The following is a 19,637-nucleotide window of genomic DNA, read 5'->3' on the forward strand; positions in this document are numbered from 1 at the left end:
GCCCCACTCCCTGTGTGTGTGTCTGTCTATGTGCCCCTCCCTGCCCCACTCCCTGTGTGTGTGTGTCTGTCTATGTGCCCCTCCCTGCCCCACTCCCTGTGTGTGTGTGTCTGTCTATGTGCCCCTCCCTGCCCCACTCCCTGTGTGTGTGTGTCTGTCTATGTGCCCCTCCCTGCCCCACTCCCTGTGTGTGTGTGTCTGTCTATGTGCCCCTCCCTGCCCCACTCCCTGTGTGTGTGTGTCTGTCTATGTGCCCCTCCCTGCCCAACTCCCTGTGTGTGTGTGTCTGTCTATGTGCCCCTCCCTGCCCCACTCCCTGTGTGTGTGTGTGTCTATGTGCCCCTCCCTGCCCCACTCCCTGTGTGTGTGTGTGTCTATGTGCCCCTCCCTGCCCCACTCCCTGTGTGTGTGTGTCTATTCGCCCCTCCTGGCCCCCCAACACTCACCCAGTGTGCTGAGAAGTACACTCCCACATAGTGGCCCTCCAGGGAGCTGATGTCTGTCGTCTGCCTGTTGTTCCTGAGCAGAGGGCCGGCCACCACCTCCGCAAAGGGCTTGGGCCCCCAGGGGAACTCCAGGCCTGAGAGAGGGGGGGAGGGTAAGGGAGGGGGAGGGTTTGGTGTTGGGGAGAAAGGATATTGAGAGCCAAGGGTCTGATTAGTGAACAGAGAAGAGTTTTTTCTATGTGTGAAAAACTGCCCATTCAAAACCAGAGCACTCGCTCTCTCCACCCCCCTGGAACAGCTATTAGATATTAAACAAATCAAATCTAATTTTAAGGTCACATACATGTGTTATTGCGGGTGTAGTGAAACACATTTGAATTATTTTTCTGGGCAATTAATGTAAGAAATAACAAAATTTGCCTTGGGGCTAGAAGGACAGCTTCCTTATCTCCCAGCGCCATTTTGTAACCAGCATTTGTCATACATATACAGTACCAGTCAAAAGATTGGACACCTACTTATTCCATGGTTTCTTTATTTTTACTATTTTCTACATTGTAGAATAATACATATGGAATCATGTAGTAACCAAAAAAGTTACTACATTTTCTATTTGAGATTCCTCTGCCTTGATGACAGCTTTGCACACTCTTAGCATTCCCTCAACCAGCTTCATGAGGTAGTCACCTAGAATGCGCTTCAATTAACAGGTGTGCCTTGTTAAAAGTTAATTTGTGGAATTTCTTTCCTTAATGCATTTGAGCCAATCAGGGGAGGGTGATATACAGAAAACAGCCCTATTTGGTAAAAGACCAAGTCCATATTATGGCAAGAACAGCTCAAATAAGCAAAGAGAAATGACAGTCCATCATTACATGAAGACATGAAGTTCAGTCAATCTGGAAAATTTCAGGAACTTTTAAAGTTTCTTCAAGTGCAATTGCAAAAACCATCAAGTGCTGTGATGAAACTCTCTCTAATGGCGACCGCCACAGGAAAAGAAGACCCAGAGTTACCTCTGCTGCAGAGGATATGCAAATAAATGCTTCACAGAGTTCAGACACATCAACATAAACTGTGCAGAGGAGACTGAATCAGGCCATGGTCGAATTGCTGCAACAACAAAAAAAACACTAAAGGACACCGATAAGAAGAAGAGACTTGCTTGGGCCAAAAAACACAAGCAATGGACATTAGACCGGTGGACATTTGTCCTTTGGTCTGATGAGTCCAAATTTGAGATTTTTGGTTCCAACCCGCTGTGTCTTTCTTTGTGAGATGCAGCGTAGGTGAACGGATGATCTCCGCATGTGTGGTTCCCACCGTGAAGCATGGAGCGAAAAAGGTGTGGGGTGCTTTGTTGCTGACACTGTTAGTGATTTATTTAGAATTCAAGGTACAATTAAACAGCCTGGCTACCACAGCATTCTGCAGCGATACGCCATCCCATCTGGTTTGGGGACTATCATTTGTTTTTCAACAGGACAATGACCCAACACACCTCCAGGCTGTGTAAGGGCTATTTGACCAAGAAGGAGAGTGATATGTGGGAACTCCTTCAAGACCGTTGGAAAAGCATTCCAGGTGAAGCTGATTGAGAGAATGCCAATTGTGTGCAAAGCTGTCATCAAGGCAAAGGGTGGCTACTTTGAAGAATCTCAAATATAAAATACATTTTGATTTGTTTACTACATGATTCCATGTATTATTTCATAATTTTGATGTCTTCACTATTATTCTACAATGTAGAACATAGTAAAAATAAAGAAAAATCCTTGAATGAGTAGTTGTGTCCAAGCTTTTAACTGGTACTGTATCTAAACCCAGCATGTTTCCTACTCACAAGTTCCTTTGTACTATGTTTCATCTGCGTTTGGAAATGGGACTGCACAACAGATGCAAAATGTTGTTTTAATGATGATTGAAAGCCATGCTTTTCCATTTCCCATACAGGGAGCCCTACCAGCCTTCCCTCCTCTCTTTCCTTCCCTCCCTCCCTCTCGTTTCTTTTTCAAAGTGTCTTCATTGTCAATGTCAAGCACTAGAGATGCATTTGGGATGACCAAATAAAAAGTTGTAATCAGAAATAAAGCACTGTCGGCAGCGCTGTAAAGGTTCCTTTCCTCTGTAGGGCTTCATTAGGCAGGGCTGACATCCCCACGGCCTCCGCCTCTGCAGCCTTTTATAGTTGTCCCCATTCACACTGTAAAAAGGCACTCCTTCCTGGCAACTTCTCCTCTGCTCTGCCACTCAAGACAGCTAGGCCCTTTCATAATGCTGAAAGAGAGAGGGTCCTGAATCCTCTCCCCAGCCCACCTCAAACTCTTACTACCCCGCCTGTAGCCGCTCTGTTTCCCTTCCTCACCACAACACAAACAAAACACCCCTTTTCCTGCCACCGCTACCACACTACACATCCCCTCTAACAACTCTGAAAGCGGGGCAGGGGGCAGGGGGGGGTGGATGGAGCAAGAAGATGAATCTCTTCTCTACCCACTTCTACTGTAGTTTGTAGTTAATGAATCATGGAAATTATACAGTATGTACTCTACTGTGGGCTGGGAGGGAGACTGGGATTCATTAGGCAGACTTATGTGAAAGTCTGCTCAGCTCATGTGAAATCCATTCCCCTGCACCACGGGTTCTACTGCCACGATGCTGGATACTCTACCACTCTCCACTCCCTTACTCCCTCTCCTCCTCTGACTAAATGGGCCTTTCTCATGTTGTACAATAAGGGCTCTGAAGACCAGGATGTCAAAATATTGAGATGAGATGACATCCTCATCTGTCTACCAGAAAGGAATGCAAGCCTGCTCTTGCTAACAGGCAATCTCCCACTTAAAAGACAGGAAATTATAGGTCTGCAGATGTGGGAGTAAAAGGGGGCACTTTATAATATTCATGCAATACCAGAAGAGTAGAGAAATGGAGAAATATGGCCAGCTCTCTGAAGGATGTGGCACAGAAACATTGCAATATGAAATTCTGGCAAGGCATTTTGCATGTAATAAACTGTATGCTTGTGTGTACCGGTACATGTGCAGCTTCCCAGATGCTGAGGCTCAGGCTGACTGAGGAGACTTACCTTTGGGGTCATCTCTCACCACCAGTAGTCCATTCCGACACACCACCTTCCCTGTGGCTGCATCCACAAACACTAGCGAGGGAATACTGGTCACCTTGTACTTGTTCCACAGCTTCATCTGGACAGACAGAGGACAGGAATGGAAAATGTACCATTATTATAAATACACCTATACTCTGGTAAATCCGCCAAGCAACCATGAGAAAATCAAACAAAGAAAGAGAAAAAGTAATTGAACGTCATACATCTTACTAGTTGTTTTCCCATCTAGTTTATAACATCTGTTGATAAATCATTATTTGTCAGACATCCATTGATCCAAAAGTTGATAGTGAAAATGGCTGTAAGCCTATTACTACACCAAAAGTGCAAAAGTACCAGTATCCATTTTTCAAGGCAAGCTGTTTCTCTGAAGTATAAAAGGGACTAGAAAATGAGCCAGGTTGAATAAAACAGCAGCAGAGAGTCACCTTGCCGTGAATTAGCTGAAGGCTAGACTCACACTACAGCTAACTTTAAAAGGAACTGGCAGAGAAGGAAATTCACAGGGAGCGTTTTGCCCCTGCTGTGTCATGAATAAGAGCAACACGGGGTAAGAGGAGCAGAACAATCCACACTTGATAAAAACCTTTTGCCACAGACTCTGCTACTGTACCGCATCCCATAGAAATAGAATAACTAGATCGTAGTCATTTTAGGCTCATATAGTACTATTCTATGTTGTACCCTCGCACTGTGGGTGGCACTTTATTTAGCCGATCCTTCTTCAAATGAAGACAACGCTGTACATGATTCTGTCTGTTCAATATGTGAAGCAAGCATACATCCACAGGCATTAACGGAGGAGGAACACACACTACTACATGTAATTATACTGAACATAATTATAAAATGCAACAATTTCTATGGTTTTACTGAGTCACAGTTCATAAGGAAATCAGTCAATTGAAATAAATTCATTATGGCCCTAATCTATGGATTTCACATGACTGGGAATAAAGATATGCATCGGTTGGTCAGATACCTTAAAAAAGGCACTGTTCACGATGTAAAAAAAAGTGGTGCATTTTAATCACCTTTTCTCCCCAATTTCGTGGTATCCAAGTGGTAGTTACAGTCTTGTCCCATTGCTGCAACGGTCGAGAGTCACGGGTCTTCCGAAACACGATCCTGCCAAGCAGCACTGCTTTTTGATACACTGCTCGCTTAACCCAGAAGCCAGCCGCACCAATATGTTGGAGGAAACGCAGTACAACTGGAGACCGAACCCAGATCTGTAGTGACGCCTCCATTGCTGCGCCTTAGACCGCTGCACCACCCGGGAGGCTCTCTGTTCAATGTTGACATCAGCAAATCGGTTGCCCACATGACGCCATACACGTGGTCTGCGGTTGTGAGGCTCGTTGGGCGTACTGTCAAATTCTTTAGGCGGCTTATGGTAGAGAAACATTAAATTCTCTGGCAATAGCTCTGGTAGACATTCCTGAAGTCAGCATGCCAATTCTACGCTCCCTCAAAACTTGAGACATCTGTGGCATTGTGTTGTGTGACAAAACTTCACATTTTAGAGTGGCCTTTTATTGTCCCCAGCACAAGGTGTGGCTGTGTAATGATCATACTGTTTAATCAGCTTCTTGATATGCCACACCTGTCAGGTGGATGTATGGGATCTTTTATTTCAGCTCATGAAACATGGGACCAACACTTTACATGTTGCATTTATATTTTTGTTCAATGTATAATGACTGTATATTGTGTCTTGATCTCAATATACAACATACCGCAGAAAATCGGAAACAGACTCTTTATGACCGCAAAACTGTGTTTGAAACTGGGACTATTTAGTGTGTACGTTCAGTGTTGTCCTCGACGGAGAGCACAAGAATACCACGAAGAGGAAACTCACTTTACATAGAGGGAAGATGGGTGTCGCTTGAAATGACTAGCCCCTGAAGAGTAGCACTGAGTGTCTGAGAGGTCACTTTTCTGAGAGTTGTCTGAGAAGTATAGAAACATTGATGTTTGAAAGTCTGATAGCAAGTCTGAGCCAGAATTGTACCACTGACCTTGAGATTGCAAAGCCAATACACAAAGGACCGTACCAGTCCAGACAATTTGGTATAGGCACATAGTACCATATAATGATTTCAGCACTGTTATCTAGTAATTTCAGTGAAAGGGAGAGCCAAAATGTAGGAGTGAGGCCTGTCTGCAGTCTGTCTATGAGGCTCAGTGGTGGAAGCCTCCAGTTGGGTTCAGTTCCAGTTCTGCTCCAGTTCAGGTCTGGCTGACGAAAACCTTTTGTTTCTCTTCTAATGAAAACAATGACTTCACTTCAGGAGCAAAGTTAGCGTTTTGACATGCAGACGGAAGGCAGGCCCAGACTGCTCCGAGAGACTGCCTTTTTACAGGGTATGGGTCCCCCCTGTAGGGACTGTACAGGGGGGGGGACCTCCTCTCTACTGTGGGACTGGAAGTCCCTCCAAAGTACCACTCATTTCAGGGCCCTGTATCGTGAGCTACTTTTGACCAGAGGCCATAGCCCCAAATGGCAACCTATTCCCTATATAGTGAGCTAGTATTGACCAGAAGTAGTGCACTATATAAGAAATGGGTGCCATTTGGGATGCAGATAAGGAGACTTGAGAAGGCAATGACAGTTAGAGAATAATAGGATCTGCACTAGCTGGGAAATGTCAGGGAACAGCTCCCATGCCAACTTCCTGAAGTGTCCTCACAGAGCTGAGAGAGGACAGCTAAGGTGTTTACAGTAAAGCACATTGGAAATCTGAAATTGAAAACTAATATATATATATATATATAATATAAATATATATAAATTTATTATTTTAATAGTGTAATACACTGCTCAAAAAAAAGGGAACACTAAAATAACACATCCTAGATCTGAATGAATGAAATATTCTTATTAATTACTTTTTTCTTTACATAGTTGAATGTGCTGACAACAAAATCACACAAAAATTATCAATGTAAATCAAATTTATCAACCCATGGAGGTCTGGATTTGGAGTCACACTCACAATTAAAGTGGAAAACCACACTACAGGCTGATCCAACTTTGATGTAATGTCCTTAAAACAAGTCAAAATGAGGCTCAGTAGTGTGTGTGTGTGTGTATGACCTCCCTACAACGTGCCTGTATGACCTCCCTACAACGCCTGGGCATGCTCCTGATGAGGTGGCGGATGGTCTCCTGAGGGATCTCCTCCCAGACCTGGACTAAAGCATCTGCCAACTCCTGAACAGTCTGTGGTGCAACGTGGCGTTGGTGGATGGAGCGAGACATGTCCCAGATGTGCTCAATTGGATTCAGGTCTGGGGAACGTGCGGGCCAGTCCATAGCATCAATGCCTTCCTCTTGCAGGAACTGCTGACACACTCCAGCCACATGAGGTCTAGCATCGTCTTGCGGCCCCCCAAAGAAATGCCACCCCACACCATGACTGACCCACCGCCAAACCGGTCATGCTGGAGGATGTTGCAGGCAGCAGAACGTTCTCCACGGCATCTCCAGACTGTCACGTCTGTCATATGTGCTCAGTGTGAACCTACTTTCATCTGTGAAGAGCACAGGGCGCCAGTGGCGAATTTGCCAATCTTTGTGTTCTCTGGCAAATGCCAAACGTCCTGCACGGTGTTGGGCTGTAAGCACAACCCCCACCTGTGGACGTCGGTTTGAGCAGACACATGCACATTTGTGGCCTGTTGGAGTGCTCCTCCTGCTCCTCCTTGCACAAAGGCGGAGGTAGCGGTCCTGCTGCTGGGTTGTTGCCCTCCTACAGCCTCCTCCACGTCTCCTGATGTACTGGCCTGTCTCCTGGTAGCGCCTCCATGCTCTGGACACTACGCTGACAGACACAGCAAACCTTCTTGCCACAGCTCGCATTGATGTTCCATCCTGGATGAGCTGCACTACCTGAGCCACTTGTGTGGGTGGTAGACTCAGTCTAATGCTACCACTAGAGTGAAAGCACCGCCAGCATTCAAAAGTGACCAAAACATCAGCCAGGAAGCATAGGAACTGAGAAGTGGTCTGTGGTCACCACCTGCAGAACCACTTCTTTATTGGGGGTGTCTTGCTAATTGCCTATAAATTTCCACCTGTTGTCTATTCCATTTGCACAACAGCATGTGAAATTTATTGTCCAATCAGTGTTGCTTCCTAGGTTTGTTGCTTCCTGACAGTTTGATTTCACAGAAGTGTGATTGACTTGGAGTTACATTGTGTTGTTGTTTAAGTGTTCCCTTTATTTTTTTGAGCAGTGTATATAAAAAGGGCATGGCTTTGAATTGCTAAAAGCATTTCATAGCTTGACCAAAATGCGCTGCCTGCAGCAATTCTACTGTACAGGCAAGTCTGCTAATTTGGTCTTTTTGGAGACATTGAAGTCACAACAAATTATATGCAAAATCAGTTAGCTAACAATGCTTTAGGGCCAATGGAATCCTAAGGTCTATTTGCATGTTTCAAATACTGTCCTGTTATGAACTAAACAGACTAGGAGATTTTTGCCACAATATATCCTAGTACATACCCTTTGGTCAGTGTGTTTATATACAGTTTGTCTAAAATATACATCATACGTATGATGTGTACAGTAAGTGTACAATGTCAATGTGCATACATACATGCATGTCTATCTATTAGTGTGTGTACCAAAATCGGAACCCCTCTCAGCCCCACTCTGCTGTAGTCGGAGCCTGATTCATAGAGAGCACTGCTGAAAGAGAGATTGGTTCTGAGAGGCAGAGAGACCTCTGAGCCGATTCAGCCTCGATCCTTTCACTACTGCTAATTTACTGCATGATCCGGAATTATGTCTGCCTGGCGGTTTGGCTGCAGTTCAGAGCACAGCAGGACACTAAATCACGTCAGCTGTAGATCTGTAGATCCGCCTGGAGGCTAGGCTGTGTGCAACAGACATTGGGGGTGTCATGATTTCAGGGCAGATGATGGGCCTGGTAATTAAGACAGTTACATCACCTACATTCATTCATTAATGGCAGCTACATACATTTCATCACCTTGAGATACGATGATTCATACTGTATGAGGTATGGAACAGTCATTCATTTATACTTATGTCACTTATGTGTTTAGAGGCAAAACAAGATGCTTTGCTGTGGTTGTTCTCATGGTGATTCTTCCTCAGGCTGGCTAAATTCAACACCAAAAGGAGAACCTCAGTTCTACGCAGTGGGAGTTTTTTTTTTGCAGTCTTGAAGACAACAGCACATGTTCCCAAGGGAATGCATGTTTTGGAGTGGTATGTTTGAAAATGTTGAAAACAATGTTGAAAACAATCGCAACATTTGTTCAGAACCTCTAGAGGTTCTGCCGTGCACAGTACAGAGTGTACTTCTTTCTACTGCTTCTCTCCTCTGTTTACCTTTAGGGACTAAACAGAGGAATGTGATGCCATAGTGGTCCCTATAATAGCTTTAGCCACTCCCTCTGGTACCTTACTCCAATCAGACGGTCAAAGTCTGAAGCTAACTGTTCAGAGTGGGGTGTATTATAAGCTGCAGAGACAATAAACAGAACTGGTCACACGGTGAGCCACAAACACTCATAAATCACTGTGTCCAAACTAAACTTATCCCCCAGCCAGGGCTCATCTCCAACCTTCTTCACATAGGTTATGTCTCAAATGGCACCCTATTCGCTATATAGTGCACTACTTTTGACCAGAGCCCTATTGGCCCTGGTCAAAAGAAGTGCACTATATAGGGAATAGGGTGCCATTTGGGAACGCATGCATGGTCGTCTCCAAACCAGATCTCTGTAGTTTGTCTAGATTTCATTCGCATCTTGAGGAAATGATTTAATCAAACTATTGAATATCCACTGTGCTGTGTTTTAATCATCTACTGTAGTAAAGTCTGGGTCTGTGCAAGAGCCAAAGAAATAGAATACCCTAGCATCAGTCTACATGTGTCTGCTACACATCTCCCTGTCCTCCTGCATGTTTTTAGGGGGACAACCCTTTTCATTACCCAGAACAACACACTAGACTAGATCAAAATGTGCCAATAACCCCCAGCGAGACTCAAGCAACTGCTTAGAGACCCGGAAATCCATACTAACAATCCATTTAGACCTCATCTCTCCCTCTCGCTCTCCCACACCCAGCCTGCGTTAGTCCAGCACTGGGTAGCATCCCAAATGGCACCATATTCCCTTTATAGTTCACTATTTTTTTTTTTTTACCAGTGCACTGTAAAGAGATTAGGGTGCCATTTCGGATACATCCCAAAGCCCAGAACTAGGCGCTAATAGGATCACGCATGACTGCGGTTCCACTTATGGAGGCTGAGGGAGCGGAGAGGAGGCCTCCGAGGGAGCAGCACATCTGCCTGTATGGACGTGTAGATGTGCATAGCAGGGCCAGATCGCCAGGCCTATAGCTTAATGCAATGCTCTGTATGCAGCTCACATCAGAGAAGTTCAACATGAGGTGAAAAGGTTGAAAGTTCTGACTGCCTGTTATAAACTGATATTGTTAAATCCACTGATGAGTCTTGTGATTGCACTAAGTAATGTCACACTGTCTGCATATCATTCTATCGTTTGAATGAGGAGAAAGAAGGGGGAAAATTCTCAGTTGCCCAACTTGTCCACATACAGTAGTACTGTATCCATGTCTGGTGTCATGGATGGTAATCATTTCCATTCTTCTTTGCACTGTTGCACTTTAGTAGCAACACTGTGGGGGTTTAAAGGGGTGGGGGTAGTTACGAGAGTTACTACTGATGTTCCCAATGCTCTCACACAGACACATCTGCTTCACTTTTGACCCGCTCCCACACATCTGAACCCATACTGACGTTTCTTCCCCCAACCCCACCTCCTCTCCCTTCCCCTGGGCTGACCACGGAGAGAGAAGCCCCGCTGAGAGAGCTGGAGTGGAAGAAATTCTCCCAGTCATCGTCCCCATTCACCTCTCATTGTTCCTGCACCGACTCCACACAGACCTGCTTTCACTGGCCCAGGCGGCCAGACCTGAGGCGCTGGCCAAACGCTCACATTGCAGTCCCATTTTAGCAAACACAGCAGTCACAAAGGGATTTCAAAACGCATACAAAGGAGTGCATGTGCTCCACCCTGCTGAGTACTGGCAGGGATAAAGTTCTTTATCTCTCAATAGAATACTTAAGAATAACACAGATGGGCATTTTAAACAGACACTACAATAGGATGAAGAGAGTCAGAGTAGCCATTTGTAGAATCAAAGCTTTGGCCTTTCACAGAGCACTGTGGGCGATACCTAGAGAACAATTCCCCATCTGATAGTGGCTAGCTCGTTCGCCTTTTAACTTATTTATCATGGTCTAGAGGGCATTCCTGTACTTCATCTTACATTCAGACATTTCTGGGGCTAAAACTCTCTGGACTCATGTCTCTTCAACTAATGAACAAGCAGAATCCTAATTAGGCTGGATTCCCTTAATCCAAATATGCTATGTCACAATGCATTTTACTTTAAGAGCAATGCATTCCTGAATTAACTCACTTCCCCATTCTTGTCCAGAGGAATTTGTTTCCATGTGAATTCTGTTAGATTGGGGGGGGTGTGTCTCTACAGCGGGCCAGAACAAGATCATGTACGAATGCTGCGGAGGAATCCGCACTGACCCGTTTAATACCCATGATGGCAAAGACACCAGTGGTCAGATGATCATTCACTCAGTCGATAAAACCTTAGTTGGTGGTATTTGAAATAAAGCTATCCTGTTAGATGTCTCAGGGACATAAGAGCTCTAGTAGTCTCTCCTGTTGCCTTTCAACAGGCTGATAGAGGATGTCGGTCTGTCTGTTTGTCCAGCTCACTCCAGACCAAAGCGTCCATCTTTTATTAGGTAGTTCTATAGAGCCTGCCTGCAGGCTGCCTGAGCCCTGGCCATGAGGGTTTACTGGGAAGGACCAGGAAAGGAGATAGGAGAGCTGAGTTGTGTCCCAAATGGCACCCTATTCCATAGTGCACTACTTTTGACCAGGGCCTATAGGGCTAAAAATGTGAGCACCACATAGGGAATAGGGTGCCATTTGGGGCATAACCATGGGCTACTTTGTAAAGGACAATACAATAACTTAGAGCTTTTCATGTTTCTCACAAAGCAACTGCATAAAAATTAGATTCCCCGAGATGACGGCTAGACAGCAGAGAAACTGTAGGGTTCGGTCCTCAACGATGGGAAATTTATCCCATCCCACATTTGGATCCCAACTTGATCTCATTTACATTGATGTAGTGTTCAACCGTCTGCAGCTTATTCATTCTACATGGAGCTTTCAGCCTTTGCCTCTCGAGGAATAGAGGAGAACCGGGAAAAATATGAGGCATATTGGATAGAAGCCTTGTGTTCTAGTGCTTAGACAGGAAAGGAGGGAGCAGATGACGTGGAACAGAAGAGATTCATCCAGTCTCCTAACACCCTCAGCAGACATTCCCAGTCAGAACCCCTGATTAACATTACAGGCCTCTGGTCTCTCTGTTCCACTGAGCTCATTACAAAATCTGTCCCCGAACCACAGTACAGTATGTTATGATGGATAAACACTCTGTACCACAGTACTGTTATAATATGACCTCTTATGATGGATAAACACTTGAAATGCACAACAGTAATACACATCAGTCCCCTGCCTTTTCAATGCAGCATGTTATTGCTATATCATATTTAGCTCTTAAAATATGAATTGACCCAACCAACAATTTTGCCGTTGTGGACCCCTTACACGCACACATGAAACTGCTTTTCAATAAGAGGCCTACGTTGCCATGGAAACCCCCGTCCCCGTCAGGACATGTCACGGAGTGCCAAACACATTGTGGGCTCTTAGTTAATAATTCAGTGATAAATTAACGGTTTTCTGAGGAAAACAGGTGCCAGAATGTCAGAGGGCTTAGGGGGAATAGCTGGGTGGAAAACGAGAGAAAAAGAGAGGGGGGAGACAGTAAAAGAGGGGTGTTTCTTCCGCTCCTCTTGTGTTTGAGGCACAAAAGCTGCTCTCTAAATGCAGGCTATTAATCCTAACTCGGCCTCTGTATGGCTGGGCTCCACCGTGCAAGTTCTTTTTAGGGAAGAATACAACGTAAAAGCAGGGGGATTGCAAAGGAGTAAAAAGCCCGTACTCAATAGATATATACACATCATTGCATCTTTCACAGGCGTGGGTCGCCTCAGAGGGCTACATACTGCAGGGTCAAAGATCACCAAGGCAGGGGGTACAATCTTCACTCCCGCTGGTTTTTAGAACAATCCTCTTGCCTGGCCCCACGTCTCCCTCTCCCAGTGTGTGTGCAGGGCTGACTGGTTTACAGAAAGGGCAGACCAGACACACACAGGGAGATCGTCTGTGTAAAAGCAAAAATGTATCTCTCACCCTAGACCTGCATATCCCATGAGTCAATTATTAAATGAGTGTAGCCCACAACTGTAGGAAGTTCACCGCTTGCATTGCTGTGGAATAATAACGTTCACAAGATACACTGCAAACTAGGGCCGGGAACGATACCAGTATCGTGATACTAGTTAGTATTGTGGTACGAAGAGGATTTAACTTCCTTTAAGAAAACAGCTCTAATGCTGGAAACAAACCATGTCACAACATTTTACATACATCAGGTTTTTAAAGGACCAAATAGTTGTTTGCTTCGTGTTTTCAATTTTGCCATGAGTGGTGGGGCTCCCGAGTGGCACAGCGGTCTAAAGCACTGCATCTGAGTGCAAGAGGCGTCACTACAGTCCCTGGTTCAAATCCAGAACCCTAAGTCACATCCGGCCGTGATTGGGAGTCCCATAGGGCGGCGCACAATTGGCCCAGCGTTTGGGTTTGGCCGGTGTAGGCCGTCATGGTAAATAAGAATTTGTTCTTAACTGACTTGCCTAGGTAAAGGTTAAATAAATGAAAAGAATATTCACAGCCCAAATGTATTGTATAAAAGCTCCAGTGGTGAATGTAAGCTGCTGTCGTCCTGCCTCTCGTCAAGGCCTGCTGGCTCTCTCAGATAGCAGAGAGAGGTTCTGGCTTTGGTCTGGCCAACGGATACGGTCGCCAGTCAGTTAGAGATTGGCATCACCATGGCCCGCCTGCCTCACCCACTGGGAGAGCGCGAGAACTGCCCTCAGGGCAAAATTTTCCTGGTTGTCCCAGGCGCCTGCCAGAGGTAATTCAAATCCCACTCTCTCATGCAAAAAGTGTAATCCAATACATTATGGAGTGGTTCCTGGCATGGGGCCGTCCAGACAGTGCAGCCTCAGCATCCTCCTCAACTAAAAACACACAAACACCACATGTCCTGAAAACACATGCCCACACACACACACACACCTTGTTAAGACCACATTAAGCCCTTGTTGGCACCTGCTTAGTCTCCATGATGATTGAATAGAAAACATTACTGAACATTACAATGGCATAGCCTACTATAACACACATGGAGAAACCACTAAGAATAACCTGAACATCCTCCGATGTCTTTAGTGAATAAACAAGAGGGATACATTTAGCTACATAAATAAAGTGAAACCGGGTTCTATGTTTAGGCTAGATTGGAGGCTTCGGTCCACTGGGTTCTTATGTGCATTTACACAGCTCCCTCCCCCTTTTGACCCCTGATTGACCCCACTTTTAACTCTCACTCCTCCTATTCCCTGTTAGAGACTGATGCTACATCCTAAATGGCACCCTATTCCCTTTTTAGTGCACTACTTTTGACAAGGGTCCTGGTTAAAAGTAGTGCACTATAGAAGGAAATAGGGTGCCATTTGGGATGCACACCAGAGACTGACTGGTTGTGCTCCTCCAGCTTCAGGTCCCATCACAACACAGGGGATTAATATTGATAAACACTGCAGCAGCACAGCAGCTTTACATTGACAGACATTATCACGTAGATCTTTCAGAACCCTCCATCTCCTGAGGATTTCTGCCTTCCTGTACTTTGAGTTTACTGAAACACTGGGATTATTACATCCATTGGCATCATGTCTTATATAGGCTTACTTGCTGATAGTGCTGGGCTTGGACTTCTAATTGGACACTACTACTGCAATAAACCTAAACTAATCCTTACAAATTATAGCATTTTCTTATGTCCTTGAAACATTAATAGGCTCCTCAAAGAGCCTGAGCAATGTTATGAAATGATCCAATAAGAAATTAAGCTATACACACACACTGTAACCCCCAGAGATATATAGTGCATCTTAGTGAAGGTGTATTTTTGGTTTCATTGTGCTCTCCATGGCCAATGAGTAGGGTTGTAAATCACAGTGACACTGGCCATGCGACTGTACAGCATCATAAGCTATAGACCAGTGGCAGCTAGCTCCCAGATATTTGGCTCCAACGCCGCAAGACCAGAGTCAATACAGACACCCCACTCCCCACTGTTATATATAAATATATATATATATATATATATATATAAATAAAGCCTTGGATCGCAGGCAGGCATCTGAGACCGATTTCTCACCTCTACTACAATACACCCACATCATATTCAAAGTACAGAATGCATGTCATAAAGAGATGGGGCGGTCTTGATAAAAGCCACTAGGGTGAAACGTCGACCAAAGTGCCCTGTCAACCTCTGTGAACATGGAATAAAAAGATACAGATCACCAGCATTTCTGCCTCCCAGACATTCATTTTATACAGAAATGGAATGACATGTACAGTATACATGTATTGCGCTGTCCTCTGGGAGAAGAGTTGTAGCTCGTCCCGTTCCTCCCTTAACTGGTACCAGATTAAACCTACAGTGACATTGGGTTACATTGTGAGACTTAATCTCCATCCATTAACCCATTTCCTCCTCTTCTCTTACGCTCATTAAAAAGGCACATCTGTTTTGTGTTGCTGCAGGCAGGGCTCTGGAGTTTACGGCTGAGCTGTACATCTGGACACCCGCCTAAACCCCCTCCCCACAACCCCCACCAATAAACCCCTCTCCTGCTCCCTGACAGTTTACAACCCCATTCTCACAGCAGCATCAACATGTATAGAGAATCTCCTCTACCCTCTGACTCCACCCCCATCCTCTGCCATCTCTCCCACTTCTACCTGATCTGCTTTGCTCCGACAATTTGTTCTCAAATCAGAGGAGCATGGATTGGGAGAGTGGTCAGAGAGACTTATGGATGCAGCTTTCATTGGCGTTCCGGCTTAAGATCTCAACATGGACCAAAAATCCCTTGACCTCATTTTTGCCAAGTCATTTGAAATGGCAATGCATGGAATGAACGCAGGTATGAAAACATATACTGATATGGATCCCCCTGCAGCCCAGGAGAATTATGTGAGTTAACTCTGAAGTGTGGGTCTGACCGGGGTGTATGTGTACAGTACAATAGTTAGTGTCTTCTGGGTGTAAATGTCTCTGCATGTCTGTGTGTGAGAGAGAGAGATAAATAGAGAGAACAAGCCTGAGAGACAGAGAGGGAGCCAGGCCGAGGGCAGCCTGCCCTACAGACAGCTGCGAAGCCAGTTCAGTGTCACTAACTAACTTGGGGAGGGAGGCGGGGGGTGTCAAAGGTCAGGTTGTTAATTCCCCAGCAGGAAGAACATGGCCTTAAAGAAGACTCCTGCCACTTGCCTCCCCCAAAATGTTCCCCTGGCCAACCCTACAACCCTCATCCCCTCTGACCCGCCAGCCCTGCCATGTCACATCAACTTTACAAGGGGAACCTTTTAAATAAACACTGAGCAATATCCTTCTTCAAAGCCTTCCCATCCTGCACAGGCCTTCTTATCCTATGAGGCCTCTTCCTGAACACACACAGGCGCACACACAGAAAGACAGTGAGTCAGAGGATAAAACACAGCTGGGAGAAGCAGCTAAAATCGACCGTCCCCAGCAGAGCGTTCTATGTGTAGAGGTAAAGTGACCAGCCCTAGCCTCCTCTTCAAGCTTCCCATGTATCAAAGAGTGAAAGGCACACAGTGAGTTGTGCTTTGCACTCTGTAATTCAGCACCAGCATCCCAATAGCACAGATCTGAAGTCTCCCAGAGACAGGGAGCGAGGTCACTAGCCCTCGGTAAGCCCTGGTTTCTGTAAATGTCTTATTTCAGCAGTTTAGGGTTTTGCTAGACAATATGATGTAATCCACACAGCCTAAAATCCTATTTCCACCATCCAGTCATTCGGTCGTCTATAATACCTCATGTAACGGCATTGTTATTGGAGCCAATAACAGTCAAATCTCATTGATCTGTATGAATAGGTATGCATGATCCCGTTGGGAGAGGCTAGGCAGTGAAACCAAGGAGGGCCTCTGGTAACCCACTGACGGTGATTGCTTTGGGCTAGACTTTACGTCTCTGCATAGGAGGGAGGGGTGTGAAATTTTACATAAAACCGCAGAACAATTGCTTATTTTATTTTTGTAAAATCCCCCAAGTACAGTATTAAGACTGGTGGAGTAGAGTGGTGATCTGTGTAGTAATGTTTTAAGCTGCCTCATGAGTCTTCAGTTGACTTACTGGACTTAATCTCCTGCAAATCACCCTTTCGTCTCAATCCACACACAGCAGCACATCATTACACAGTTAACCCACAGAGACACTGTGCTGCTCTACTGAAACATCACCAGACTGTATAACTGTCAGACAATAACTACTGTTAGAAAGAGTCTAAAACATATGATTGAATTGGCTGTGACGGGCACATTTTCCCTGTTTTACCCTGGGTTCAGAGAGACAGTATGTCTCCTCCATCTCCTGCCTTTTTAAACAATTCAAGCTGCACAGAGAATGAAGGGAAAGGCTGGTCTAGGCGAGCTTCACAGTGATTTGTAATCAGGCCTAGCATTTACAGGAAAAGGGAAAACTCTTTCAAAGCCTGCCAAGAACCGAGAAGGTAGAGGAGAAAAAAAAAGAAGAAGAAAAAAAACAGACTCCATGTTCCAAAGATGTGCTGGGTCCTTTTTTCCCCTGAAAAAGAAGGGAGGAAGAGTGATGGAGTTGGAACATGGACTGTTGGGAGGAGGGAGCTTATCTTTTCAAGTGTGTTTGCAGTCGTGAAGAAGTGGCCCAGAGTTGTTTGCTTCATAGCAGTTTCCCTTCCAGTAAGTATGAACAGTGAAACACAAGCAAACAAATTCCTATATCCACACAGTCATTTTGACGTCATGTACCGTAGAAACCATTATCTCATGTGATCTGTGGCCTGCAGCGAGAGAGAGTTGTGGAGCTTAGATGACAGAGTTGGTTAGGACAGACATATGTTACTTCCTGAATTTCTTAACAAGCAGAGCCTGGTTAGAGGGGTGGAGAAGTGGAGTCCTTTAGCAATTGGACCTGCTCCAGAACTGCCTCCACTGCACTGCTACAGTAAACTGGCTCACAACTGGAGCCAGCAGAGAGAGAAGTGGCTGGAGAGAGGAGACTATGTCCAGAGAATAAATTGACTGCCTTTACTTGACTGGCAGCTCATTGTGGGTTTAAATCCTGGCTGGCCAGAGAAGTGTGATTAATGTTTTCCATAGTCTGAGATAAAAGGAGTGTCAGGAGGAAAAGAGAGGGAGCGAGAGAACCACACTCTTCTGAGCATTTTTTTTATTTTTAAAGGTCAAATTCAACTGTTTTTAATCTCTATGAAATCATTTTTGGGTAACAATTAAGTACCTTACAGTGATTCTTTTTGACTATTTTAATTAGCAAAAGAGCAATTTCTCAAGTAAGAATTTTGCTTGGACTGTCTTGGAGTGGTCTGAGTGGAAAACTAGCTGTTATTGGGAAAGACGTTTGGGACTCTTTCCTATTGGTCTATTAAGTAAAACTCAGTCCCACCAAAACAGGCTGAAATTTCAGGTGGTCTTTCAAACAGATTTTCATAATTTCACAGTATTATTCCAACCTCCATGTGGAAACGTATATTAAACACAGGAAAATCACATTTGACTGCACTGGGCCTTTAAGTAATATGTTAACATGAAACCTAAGACCCTGTTGCCAAGCGAGGACGAACCTCCCAAATATGAGTCACCGGAAGACCACAAGCATAGCCCATAAAAACACAACAGCCAGGACAAAATTAAAGAGCACAAAGTCCCATAAACCAATTGCAAGGGTCAAAGTTAAACGTAGTTAAAAAGCCATAGGCTGCCAACCTTTCGAGAAAGACAATTAGTCCCCCAATGTGTAAAAATGTCCTTTGTCGAATTGCCTCTCGTTTCAGAAAACGTCAATATAAACCACCACTGAATGGCCCTGAGTAATGTTGTTCTAGATAAAAGTAAATTCCCCAGAGCTCTAGTCAGAGACAAAGAGGACACACATGGGTGAGGTGCAGCTCTGCTCTGGCTGCATCTGTGGCAGGCTGGAATGTGATGAGGGTTTACTGGGTTTAGAAATAACTGTCAGAAACAGGCAGACAAAAGGCAGTGCTGTTCTGAATCTGTAGGGCCGGTCTCTCGCCCTCTCAGACAGCACCCTCCTCTCCGCCTGCCCTGCAGCCCACTCCATCTTACCACTTTCCCATGAATGGTTACCACCAGCCCCCCTCCATCCCGCCTCTCCTCACCATTGCTGGCATCACCAGAACCATTGAGTCTGAATGTAGAAAAGTTGTTAAGGCAACTCAGGAGTGTTTAAAGGGAGATATTGTGGCAGGAGCATGTATGTATGTGTGTGTGTGTGTGTCCGTGTGAGAGAGACATTGAGGTAGCTTACAGCAGTGCACGTATCCTCCCCATTCGTCTAGAGGAAGTGACTGTGACTAGCTTTAACCAGCAACCAGTACAATAGTATCTAATGTCTTCAATAACTCAAAGAATGTTAATAGGGAGAATCAATACTCCAATTTCAAAACAATAAGAGAATCTCCAAAGTCTCTAGAATAGTACACAGACAAACAAAAATGTGGCTAATTCACAACAGTATGATACCGAACCACCCATTGAAATATGCGTGGAGCAGAAAACCCAGCCAGAGCTAGTTTCAGTGTAAATCTGTGCAGTGCTCCAGAGCTGACAGGGGAGGTTTATGATGAGAATCAATCGGTTGTCAGATTACAGCTTTCATCCCTCTCCCTTGGTTTCCAAGGAGCCAGAGTGGACCGCCACACTT

General features: G+C 45.0%; 1 protein-coding gene across 3 annotated transcripts in view; it reads right to left on the reverse strand.

Moving 5' to 3' along the window:
• LOC135546457 (nucleoredoxin-like) overlaps positions 1–19,637 on the reverse strand; it is a 60,090-nt gene that overhangs the window by 11,897 nt on the left and 28,556 nt on the right. For 2 of the 3 annotated variants that reach the window (XM_064974888.1, XM_064974889.1), the window contains exons 2-3: positions 3,535–3,652; positions 447–580 (exon numbers count right to left, since the gene is read on the reverse strand). In XM_064974888.1, the coding sequence (XP_064830960.1) occupies positions 447–580; positions 3,535–3,652 (252 nt within the window). Of the gene's footprint in view, positions 1–446; positions 581–3,534; positions 3,653–18,679; positions 18,770–19,637 lie in introns of those variants that run through there. The other variant, XM_064974890.1, reaches the window with a different exon arrangement.

The sequence above is a fragment of the Oncorhynchus masou genome, chromosome 9 (genome assembly GCF_036934945.1).
Source record: "Oncorhynchus masou masou isolate Uvic2021 chromosome 9, UVic_Omas_1.1, whole genome shotgun sequence".
Lineage (NCBI taxonomy): Eukaryota > Metazoa > Chordata > Actinopteri > Salmoniformes > Salmonidae > Oncorhynchus > Oncorhynchus masou.